Source organism: Emys orbicularis, chromosome 6 (genome assembly GCF_028017835.1).
Source record: "Emys orbicularis isolate rEmyOrb1 chromosome 6, rEmyOrb1.hap1, whole genome shotgun sequence".
NCBI lineage: Eukaryota > Metazoa > Chordata > Testudines > Emydidae > Emys > Emys orbicularis.
This window is the reverse complement of record NC_088688.1, coordinates 100,565,412-100,577,769: the sequence shown is the minus strand read 5'-3', so window position 1 is coordinate 100,577,769 and position 12,358 is coordinate 100,565,412. Positions and strand designations below refer to the sequence as shown.

Here is a 12,358-nt window from a genome sequence, read left to right as displayed (position 1 = left end):
ATAAATAAATTTCACACCTAGTTGTTATTCATAGATAGGAAGAAGAAAACAAGCTTTCCTGCTTTTTCAACTCCCAATTGGTTTCTTAACACTAATGAACTAATTACTGAACTGAACTAGATGAATAAACTGACCAAAAAATATTCTCTTTGCACTCCAGAAGAGGCTACTGCTATCAAAAGCTGGTTTAGCATTTTAACAAATGCTGGTTCCAGGTGTTTAGCCCGTGACTTCCACCAATTCATTCGTTTTACTTTCTTTAAAACTTGGCAGCAAACATGTACTGCTTAACATTATTTTTTATTTAATTTAAATAGATTATACACCTCTACCCCGATATAACGCTGTTCTCGGGAGCCAAAAAATCTTACTGCGTTATACGTGAAACCGCGTTATATCGAACTTGCTTTGATCTGCTGGAGTGCGCAGCCTCCCTCTCCCCCCCACCCCCGGAGTGCTGCTTTACCGCGTTATATCCGAATTCATGTTATGTCGGGTCGCGTTATATCGGGGTAGAGGTGTAGTAAAATTAGGTCTTAACAGGTTGATAGGTTCCAAACTAACTCAGAAACAAGACTTATATGTAATTATGGATAGTTCCTAACATACAATGGCAGTTAAATAAACAACCACAACTGTCATAGTTTCAGGGTAACGGCATATGCTGTGGTCCATCAAGGGCAGCCATTTAAGATTTCCATCTCCCAGTTGTCACTTCACTTGTGTGGAGACACACCTCTCTCTCTCTCTCTCTCTCTCTCCTGACCAAGATTTTAAGGTGGCACATCTCCCGGCCTTACAATGTGATATCCCCAGAAAGCCAGTCTGCTTAAAGCTCTCTGTGCCTGTGCTTTGCTTTTTCTGAAGACTATGAACAGTGTGTTGCCCCCAGCTACAACTTACCACACAGTTCCTTCTGATCAAGCACATGTATTCTTAGAGTAAATGCATTACAGAGAAAACATAATAAAACAATAAACAGATTTGAACATAGACTAAACATACCAGGACTGGAGTCACCCATCAGTCTTATGGGATCCTAGCAGGCCAAAGTCTTTCCAACTCTTCCACAACTTTGGAGCCCCTCTTGGACAGAAGGCACTGTCTGTTTGCTGGATCAGAAATAAGGCCCTGTGTCAGTTTAAGCTCATCCTTTTATACCAAACCCCCTTTCTTTGCCTTCTAGGCTTTAGAACAGTGGTTTTCAAACTGCAGGTCGCGACCCACTACTGGGTCGTGGAATGTAAGGCACTGGATCGCGGCGGCTCTGGTCAGCACCGCCGACCAGACCATTAAAAGTCCCATCAGCGGTGCTGCCCGGCTAAGGCAGGCTAGTCCCCACCTGTTCTGACACCGTGCTGTGCCCCGGAAGCGGCCAGCAGTAGGTCCGACTCCTAGGTGTGGTGGGGGCCACGCGGCTCTCCACGCTGCCCCCGCCCGGAGCACCAGCTCCGCACTGGGGTAGGAGGCTGTGCCTGCGGGCGAGAGCCGAGCAGAGCCACTTGTGTGCCTCCGCCTAGCGCAGCACGGTCCGCAGTGCCAGGACAGGCGGGAAGCCTGCCCCTCCACCCCAGCTGCGCCGCTGACTGGGAGCCGCCAGAGGTAAGCCCGCACTCCAATCCCATGCCCCAATCCCCTGAGCCCCCCCTCAAACCCAGAGCCCCTTCCTGCACTCCAATCCCCTACCCCAGAGCCTGCACCGGCAGCCCAGAGTCCTGACACCCTCCCACACTCCAACCCCCTGCCCCAGCCGAGTCCCCACCCAAACCCAGAGCCATCTCCTGCACCCCAAACTCCTCATCCCTGGCCCCACCCCGCAGCCCTCCCCCCAACCATCTGCCCCAGCCATGAGCCCCTCCTACACCCCAAACCCCTCATCCCCAGCGCCGGTGGGTCTCAGGCATCAACAATTTTCTTCAACTGGGTCGCCAGAAAAAAAGTTTGAAAACCACTGCTCTAGAAAACCCAGCTTGAACCAGTAAAAGCAAACCACGCAGGGGCTAGTACTTCTCTAGTTGCTTAGTCTCAGTGACTCACCTTAATCAACCTCTCACTGTGTTTAGTTCCTGTAGGAGCTTTGGTAATCCTCCCCATGGAGGAACACAATCATAAATAAATCATTCATAAATTTAATAAATGGTCCCTAAAATACTGCATGGGATTGCAATATCTGTCACAAAGATGTTACATTGTTTGAAGAGATATTGAGTAATGCTGAAACTACTGTAATGGTATTATATATGCTGCCGGAATACTCTCACTTTAAGTAGTGTGTTCAGATTTGGTCAAACCATCTAAAAAAATAGTTCAAACAGAAGAGGCACAGAGTAGGAAACTAAAGCGTTAGATCAGGGGTAGGCAACCTATGGCACGCATGCCAAAGGTGGCCCGCGAGCTGTTTTTCAGTGGCACTCACACTGCCCGGGTCCTGGCCACCGGTCCGGGGGGCTCTGCATTTTAATTTAATTTTAAATGAAGCTTCTTAAACATTTAAAAAAACCTTATTTACTTTACATACAACAAGTTTAGTTATATATTATAGACTTATAGAAAAACGTTAAAATGTATTACTGGCACGTGAAATCTTAAATTAGAGTGAATAAATGAAGACTCAGCACACCACTTCTGAAAGGTTGCTGACCCCTGCATTAGATGCATGGAAGGATTTCTGTACAAGAAGAGATTTTAAAGACTGGGACTACATATTTTAGAGAGTAAGTAAGAGGTGCTATGATAGAGGTATACAAAATTATTAATGGTATACCGAGAAAGTTTATCATGAATGCATATTTACTCTCTCTTATAGCACAAGAAAGAGATGGTTAATGAAAGTGAAAGGCAACGAATTTAAAACTGACACTAAATTTTCAAAAGTGACTAATATGGGTGCCTCAATATTTGGGTGGCCAATCTGAGACACCTTAAAGGAATCTGATATTCAAAGAGGATGTGTTCTTCAGCACTTCCTGAAAACCAGGCCCCCTTAAGGTGTCCTCTAGTCAGACATCCAAAATCCCTAGACATTTTGAAAATTTAGGCCAATAAAAGGAATCACTGTTATACGCAACATGTACTTAAACTATGGAACTCATATACTAAGGCAAAGAGCTTGGTGGGATTCACAACAGGATTAGATATCTTTGCAGTTAATAATTGCATCATTCACAAATATACTTGCTAGGATAAAAATATATAGGGGATATAAAGCCTCTTGTTTCAGGACAAAAGTCAACCACTACTCTGCTTGGAATTAGGAAGAAACTCTATAGGCATATTATTGCATAATTGCCCATTATGAAGTTTTTATACTTTCCTCTAAAGTATCTGGTACTGATCACTGGCAGAGGCAGGATACTAACCTAGGTCCATTTGTGTGCTCTGCTATGACAATTCCTATACTCCTACCTCATAACATTTTCAATTTAATCTGTGGTCTTTTCCAAGATACATATTGGAGGGCAGTCCCCTCAGGTCATACATCAAAAACCAGTGTCAATGGGAGAGGCACATACAGATTAAATGCAGTATATGTCCCCAAGCATGCCTACAATTAAATGATAGTTTCACATTTTTAGTATATAGTGTTCAGACTGGAGAGACTCTTGCAACCCCCTGTAGTGAATGTATAAAATGGGACTGACAAAGTCTGCAGAAAGCTGTCAGACTTCCTCTTTAGAAGGAAGATTACTACAATGCAAGGCCCTTGAGGGCTATGGCTGCTGTGCTCTCAATATGCAGAGAGATTTTGATCAGTTAACCTGGGGTGGTGCAGATCCACTTGTCATACTCTACCCTTCCCCCAGACTTGCTGCAAGCCCCTCTGCGCCATGTGGGACCCCGTGCAAGCAGTGTGGTGAGCACACAGCATGTCCCCGGTATATGTTCCTTATAACTGGCCACTGTGCACCCATTCTGCTGCCTTTTTGTCTCCTATACACTCATGGGAACAGGTTCTGATCCACAAAGAAGTTGTTCAGTGAAGACAAAGAGGATTCCACCCTGTGTCATTATTCGCTTGTTTCCTGATTAGAATTTTTATAAATGTGATAACTGCAAACTAGTGTCTATTAATTATATCTTTATGTTGCTAAATTCATTGCCAACACATACATAAATCAGGGCCCCCTAAAACATTTTATTAAATTTTAAATCCATTTCAGTTTAATGAAAAAGATGCTTTCACTGAAATAATAGAGCTTTTATTAAAAATAGGATTATAGAATTTAATCTAAAAATTTGCACATCTTTATTTTAATCTTGCTTACAAGGAAAAAGAAACATACTTTAAAAATCTACTGAAGTGCAGTGACTGTTTTTATACAGTATATTAAAAAAAACCTGCTGCACAAATTTGAGCAAGTTAATGTATTTTTAAAATTGTGAAGCAATGAGAATTATTTTTTTAAAATCGGACAGAATGTCATTGTCTTGATCATTACATTTTAATTTCCAGTTTCATAGCTTGTGATGGACACTGTTTAATACATACTGTGTCAGCACGTCTGAGCAGCTGCAGGTATGAGCACAGCATCATTTTCAAAATATATGCCAACAGGTGCTGGAAAGATCATCACACACATGAAGCTGGGGGGAGGTGGGGAAGGAGGATATGGATGCCCCTCTCTTACTGCCTAGCAACCTTCATAGATTTCCATTGCTTTCCTGGGAGGGACTACAGCTAATTTAAAATGGGGCTGGGAATGGGACAAAATGCGGCTAAAACATGAAGTACTGATGAAAGCTAGGACCCATATCATACATCAGTCCAAAAGGTGCCATTTCTCTGGAGTGGTGACTTAAGGTCTGGTAATACACATACACCAGGGACTTGGGGTTTTGGCAAGCTAAATCACAATGGATAGCCTCAAAGCTACTACTACAGAAATAAAAAGTAAAACAGACTCATCAACTTAAATTTTTGAATATTAGGTTCTTATAAGCAAGGGAAGGATCCTACCCATTTCGTTGCATTTATAATCATTGTTAAAATCTCTCCCCCCCCTTCTTCTTCTGCACACCATAGGAACTCATTGCATGAAAAGTTACAAGGAATGCCTTGAAGACCCTGGGAAACTTTTATTCCCCAAATTTACATTGCCATCTGAAGGGAGAGAGGTTCCCCCTCCCTTTTCCCTCCTGGGAATTGTTATAATTTCACTCTTTCCCAATTTACAAAGTCACCTCTTCTTAGAATAGGGGTTATAATAAAATGGACTAGGACGAGGAAAGAAAAGCAAATCTAAAAATGTAGTGTTAGAAAAAACCCCAGCCCTGCCCTATAGGACAAATAAAAAAGAGTGTTCCTTGCGGCCATTTGGTGTGCAAAAGGACTTGTTCCTCCCTCTGTTACTGCTATTGGGTGGTGGTGTTCGTCTTTGTATGAAAGCCTGTTCAGTGGGTTTGGAGGTTTATTTCCCTGGGATTTTCCTTTCTCTCTGTAACATATATTCCTCTGTCTCGTGGGTTGGAGAGAGGGAGGGAAGGTCCGCCATATTTCTGCCTTACCACGCCCGGGGAGCTGAGCCATTGAAAAGTCAGGCTGGCTGGATACATATTGTACATGCACCACAGCTCTTGCTTCCCTCCTCCTCTCTGGCATTACCCCCTCTAGCTTCCTTACAGAAAGGGAAAGGCAGGGACAAGAAGAACAGCTGCTTTGCAAGACAGAAGCAAATAGACCCCCCCGCCCCAGCCCCAAAGAAAGCCGGGAAGAAAAGTCCACTTGAAAGAAGACCTTAAGCAAAGCAAACTCAGAGATTTCCAAGAGGCAACAAGCAAAACCACCCCCTGGAGGATCTGATGATCTTCAAGTCAGGGAGGGGGGAAGAGACAAGAAAATGTGTGTGTGAAGGGGGGGAGGGGTTAGTCGCGATTAGCATTTCAATAGGGGCTGGTTGCTTTGGAGGGAGGGGGATTTCAGCGGGTGTCATTTATAAGGGACGTTTGGGGACTGTGGCTGCAGGAGGCAGGAAAGAAAAAGAGTGGGGTGCTGGGCTGCTCCTCTCTGCTGGGCACTGCTGCTCCGGTAGATGTTTCCCTGTTGTTTGGTGCATGATTAGAGAAGAGGAGGAGTTGGAACCAGCGAGTGTCAGAGGCAGGAGATAGGGGGGTTTGCGCTGCTGCTGGTGGGGGCCTTTTCTCTGCCTCTCTTCCTCCCCGGGTGTAGCATCTAGAGCTCTCCCGGCGTTGGCTCTGCTGTCCCCGGGTGGGGGCTCGCAGGCAGAGGGCGCGTGCCTCCCTCGCTCCGTGGTGCGGGGTGTGTGTGTGTTTTCGGGGGGTGGGGGTTGTGTCTGAACCAGTTAGGAAGAATGACTCTGGAGTCCATCATGGCGTGCTGCCTGAGCGAGGAAGCCAAAGAAGCCAGGCGGATCAACGATGAGATCGAGAGGCAGCTCCGCCGGGACAAGCGGGACGCCCGCCGGGAGCTCAAGCTGCTGTTGCTGGGTAAGTCCAGGCAGGCGCCGCCTGCACCCCAACCCAGCCAGCTGCCCCTGCTGCTGCTCACACACACAAGGTGCCAATTGGGGGTGCAGCTTTGCACATGCATGTAGGCACATATGCAGTAGACATGCCTGTGTGTGCTGTGTCTGGATACGGTGTGTGTAGATTGTATCAATCCATTGATAAGTATGAAAGTAAAGGGAATCTGATCATGGGTGCGGGGGAGGGGAAGGGAGGAAGGACACAATTTACACTCAGTTTCCTTGCCTTAGGTCCGCGGGTGCTTCCAATCTACATGATTATGTTTATTCGGACTCCGAGGATGATGGTGGCGGTGGAGATACATTTGTGTGTGTGCACAGATATCTATAATGCCCGATGTTACATGGTATATATCCGTGGGCATGTATTGCAAATACATATGTAGCTGGGTAAATAACTGATTCTGGTTCCTGTAGGTGATTTGATGTGGGAGAGACACTGGCCTTCCAAAAATGGAGAGGGGATAGGGCTTGGTGGGTGACAGAGAGATGAAAAGAGAACATAAATGGCAAATACATTTGGGGGTGGGTGTAAGGGAGAAATTGCAAGGAAGCAGCTAAATGAAAGGACTCGCAGGCGGAGTTGCTTTGCAGATTGATGGTGACAGGCTTTAATGTCTGCATTGTTCTGTGAGCCTTCCGAAAGGTTGCTGGGTGCCTGATTGTATTTTTTTAGTGTGATTTTTATTTAATGAGGTAAACTGAGATGAAGGGTTACACTCAGATTATAGGCTAATTTGTTACAACAACAACACACAAAGACATGAAACTGACTAATAACCTACAGTATGTTGGAGGATGACAGGATCTTGAATATCTTTGGAATCCACCCATTGGATAAGAAATAAAATTTACAATATATGACATAATTTCCCCTCAATCTCAACATTATTGTATTATTGTAATATAATCATAGCTAATGTACAAAAAGCAACATTTCTCTATTTTTTTTTGTTTTTGCTAAAATAATAGTCTTTTGAATTAAAAATAATAATAAAAAAGCTCATGACCAGTTTATTGTAATATAATGCATAGTTACTGTGGTAGATATAGTTTGTGCTTTGCACTAACGGCCTAAAAAATGTCTGTACTAGAGCCTGGTGTATGTGGGGTTATAAAACTGAATACTGTATATCACATGCAAAAGATGTGTACTGCCTGGTTTTGTGCAAATATGCTATCTTGTTTTGTATGATTGTTATTGATATGGGGTAAATTGTTTTTAAATGAGTTAAAGCTGGATCAAAATAAGTGAAACATGGGAAAGAATACGTTCATAGTCATTTAAATTAATTTGCAGTTTTCCTTAACTAACGCATTTTCTCTTCTATACTTGGAATAATGGGTGTGGAGGAATGATCAGGAGAGGAGGAGAGAGAGAGATAATACTGGCAATAAAAATTGCTCTGCCTATTTGATTTTGGCCTAGTTTTGATTGATTAAATTTCACATTGTGGTAATTTTAGGATTCATAAAGAATATATAGCTTGCATTTGCTTTAGTTTATGGAAATTGACTTAACATATTCAAGAAGTTTTTTTTTGTCATATTCGACTTGTAGTACAAGTCTGTTGTTTCTGCTTTATTTATTTTTTAATTGCAATAATGCTACAAGATTTTGCTCAATATTTTAGGGAAGAGGGAAATTTATTAGGGGGGAATCACTGTGTGATCCCAGAATAGGGGGGGATTTAAATATATGAATTTACATAGTTTCAAAGAGTTAGGCCCCAGTACTGTTGTCAATTATGTACATGCTTAACTTAATGAATGAGTAATCTCATTGATTTCAGTGGGGTCCATTCACTTGTAAAGTTAAGTATGTGTATAACTCATGGCAACTCAGGGCCTAATTTTGGCATTATTTTAGGCAAAGTGAAGGTGGTCGGTTTCAGCGAGAATAGATGGGTCGGAAGAGCTATTAATTTATAGAACTATTGAGAAAGCTCAGGGTTTTTCTATGTAGGTACAACAGTGCAAACCTTCAGTGTTGATGTGCTGCATTAGTGTAAAGTGAGCTTGCACTGGTGTAGTTTACTTGAAACTGAGAGAAGTTGCCCTGATGCAATCCTTGCTTTATACAAAGTAATGCATCTACAGCGGGCATATGCACCACTGTAGTGACACCACTCCAGAAATTCCTAGTGTATACAAGTCTTTACTGTACTACTTTTAAAAGCATAGAATTTAATTAAAGGACATTGTCAACTTAAAAAATCATGCTTGTGACTGTTAATGGAGTATATACTGGTGTCACAATTAACACCTAAGGTTCTGATCCTGCAAGGAGCTCTGTGCAGGCAGACTCCCCTTGAAGTCACTGGGGCTCAGTGCAGGTTGAGGGATCTACCTGCACAAAGCTGCTCGCAGGGCCTAGGGCTAAAATTACTGTACTGAAACAGATTTGAGGGGGGAAATATTTTTTCAGTTGGCTTATTTTGTGTATTTGACAGCAGTTTGTATTTAGTCACTCCCACTGCTTCTCCTGTATAGTCAGTTACTCAGTTTTCCCTGTTGTTTGTGTGGGTCTTTGATACAGCAAGGAAAGAGAGAGAAATTTTAAAAAATAGGAAAAGTCATTATAAAGTCATAAAAACTGGTGAGATTCAGAGAAGGAGTAATATCTGAAATTACATAAACTATTTTTGTTAATTGATTGCAAGTTGACTGTGTCCTATTCCCCCCAATATGTAAAATAGTGCTTCATTTTATTTTATGTAGGCTTTGGGTAGAATTGTCAGAAGCCACTTTGACCCACGTTTAGTGCCTAAGTTAGGTACTCAGTCCCATTTCCAAAAGCACCCTGGGAATTAGGAGCCTAAGTGGGTTAGGTGCTTTTGAAAATGGTACTTATGCTCCTGAGTGGCCTAGCATGACATTTTCTAAAGTGCCTTTTTCTATAAGTATTTCTTCTTAATATAAAATCGTACTAATTTCTGTAATAGATAGTTTCTGGTGAGCACAATATCAGAACAGCTCATTATTTTGATTTTATTTGTTACTTTATTATGGACAAACTACATATAAAGAGCAGGTGTGTGATCTGTTTTTCTTCTACTTGTGTATATGTAATTTTGTAAGCATATACAAACTCATATGTATAGTACAGAACATGAGAAAAGTAAGCATTTTTCTAGGTCATGGTTGGAAAGAGAAGCATTTCCCCCCATACTTAGTTGAGATTGTAATGTTTCTTTACAATGTGAGGATATTTCTCCCTCCCAATTGTGTACTACACAGTTACTGCATCACATTCACTTATTGTGTATAGCCTTCTTTGTACATTATGTATACTAGTGATTATGAATTTAATTTTCTTTTAGATCAGTGAGTTTCAAATGTTGTAGCTTGTTTTGCAAACTTGTATTGCAATTCATGGTAAGATTAATTTTAAAAGATGACTTTAAAAGTAAATGCTTTAAGTGATTAAATATTAAAATGTCAGTTTCAGACACTAAATTGCACATCAGTCTTCTGTGAGCTGTTTTTAAAATTAGGTGAAGCATTTCTTATCATTTTAATTTGAAACAGCTATCTTCCAGAACTGAGTATTGAAATGTATTATTAAAAGGAAAAAACAGTCCTCTCGCTAATACAAATTGGCTGTAATGTTTAGGACATTTTGGATCAAACTGAGTTTTCTAATGATTTGGTTTTAAATCTGTTGTGTTTTCCAAATTCTTTCTGGATTTCTGTTGAACATTTTGTAAAACCCTATAACTGTTCTCCAGAATTTAAAGTTAATCATCTATTCTTTGCTCTTGGCTGTAAAAACACTTTTATTATTGGCAGAGCAGAAGGAATTATGTTTTATATCAATATATTGGAAACTGTTAACAATAAAATATTTTATTGTTTATCTTGTAAGTATTAAGTGCCATATGCTGTGATTATTCTTTGCATACCACTCCCATTGTCAAAAGTGGGAGTTCTCTTTGGGGAGTGGTAGTCACGTGTGGGTCTAAGAAGTAGATCCTGGCCTTAGGCCTCCACTATTGGCCAAATTCTGCCCTTATACATGCATAAGGACAACTACCATTCTCTTCAATGGGAACTTCTTTGCATATCTGAGAACAAAATTGATCCCTTCTGTAACTCTGATAGGTGGCTAAGTTAAATGTTTGCCTGCTGGTATTATGTCACCCTGAAAGCATGGTTCTCCAGGTTTAGATGTTCTCTGCATTTGAGATAGCAGGTCTCTAAAATGAAGTGAGGTCTCAAAAATATAGGTGATTTTAGCAAAACACTTGCATTCTTCATATGCTATCAACTGAAACATGTGGAAATTAAGCCAGTTGAGTGAGTATAAATTGCAGCCAACCTTAACTGGAAAAACATTCTTGAACCTCCTCAGATGAGTATCCAGTAGCAGATCTATCAGGTAACATGCATTTTGATACATAAGTCAGTTAAATTAGCGATCCCAATGGAAAATCTAGGACTTTCGGATAATGAAGATGTTCGACCTTCACTAAAGTATTTGAGGAGGAGGTGAGTCCATTAAACCAAGAATGGATTACACTGGTGTATGGTAGCACTATCATCTCTGACAGATACGTTTTGGATCCCTTATTTTTTTATGTAATTTAACTGCTACACATGGTTTATTGAAATAGAACCTGACAGTATTGCAGTTTCTTGTACAAAACGATGCAGTAAATAGCAATCGGTGTGTTATATTGCTGAGATATATGTACTCCAGAATGTGAACAGTATTAAATAAGGAATTTGGGAGAAATCTCACATAATTGAATTTCCTGTTTATACATACATTGGCCTAGCTATTGAAAGCTTGCCATTTCAGCCACACATTGTTTATTTTTCATAGTATGCTTATTTCAGTGACTAAGATGCTCAGAAACAAATTGTGCCCAAATTCAGATTTGACTGGCTGGCCAGAATAAGGCAAACAACTGAAAGAGATTCTTAAATAGAAATTCTGTGTGTGTGTGTGTGTGTGTGTGTGTGTGTGTATATATTATATACACACACCTCTACCCCGATATAACGAGTCCCAATATAACACGAATTCGGATATAACGCGGTAAAGCAGCGCTCTGGAGGGCGGGGCTGCTTTACTGCGTTATATCCGGCAGCGGGGCTCGGGCGGAGATTTAAAGGGTCCGGGGCTCCCTGCAGGGGCCAGAGCCCTGGGCTCTTTAAATCACCACTGGAGCCCTGCCGCCGCTACCCCGGGGCTCCGGCAGCGGGGCTTGGGTGGCAATTTAAAGGGCCCAGGGCTCCCCGCAGTGGCCTGAGCCCGGGGCTCTTTAAATCACGGCTGGAGCCCTGCCGCTGCTACCCCAGGGCTCCAGCAGTGGGGCTCGGGCGGCGCTTTAAAAGGCTTGGCGCTCTGGCCACTGTGGGGATCCCCGGGAGCCTTGCCGCCGCTCCCCCGATATAACGTGGTTTCACCTATAACGTGGTAAGATTTTTTGGCTCCCAAAGACCGCGTTATATCGGGGTAGAGGTGTGTGTGTGTGTGTGTGTGTATATATATATATATATATATATATATATATATATATATATATATATATAGTCATTTGGTGTGGATTAGAAATTGTTGGTCCTGGGTGACCAGAAATGTAGAGGTAAGTAATTCCTCCCACAGCCAGATCCATCTAAAGACTTCTGTTTTTAAAAAATAGATATATAAAAAGTGTGTTATAGGGTATTATTTAAGCTGCTCTGGTGATCATCAAAGATCACATAGGTTATAACTTTAGTAGCTGTTATCTTCAAAAGAGCAGCATTTGGCACTAGGCATTGAACTTCATTTTGAGTAGGTTTGCTTTGTCTGTATTTCTATAATAAAGTCCCTATAGTTTGAGCATGGGGTTGGAGTAATCCTTATAATCATACGCACACAGTGC

The 12,358-nt window shown here is 41.8% G+C and overlaps 1 protein-coding gene across 1 annotated transcript in view; it reads left to right on the top strand.

The window, feature by feature from the left end:
- Window positions 1–6,168: 6,168 nt before the first annotated feature.
- LOC135880484 (guanine nucleotide-binding protein G(q) subunit alpha) overlaps window positions 6,169–12,358 on the top strand; it is a 209,702-nt gene continuing 203,512 nt past the window's right edge. Inside the window, exon 1 of the mRNA XM_065406787.1 lies at window positions 6,169–6,444. Within this exon, the coding sequence (XP_065262859.1) occupies window positions 6,309–6,444 (136 nt within the window). The 5' untranslated portion in view covers window positions 6,169–6,308. The remainder of the gene's footprint in view (window positions 6,445–12,358) is intronic.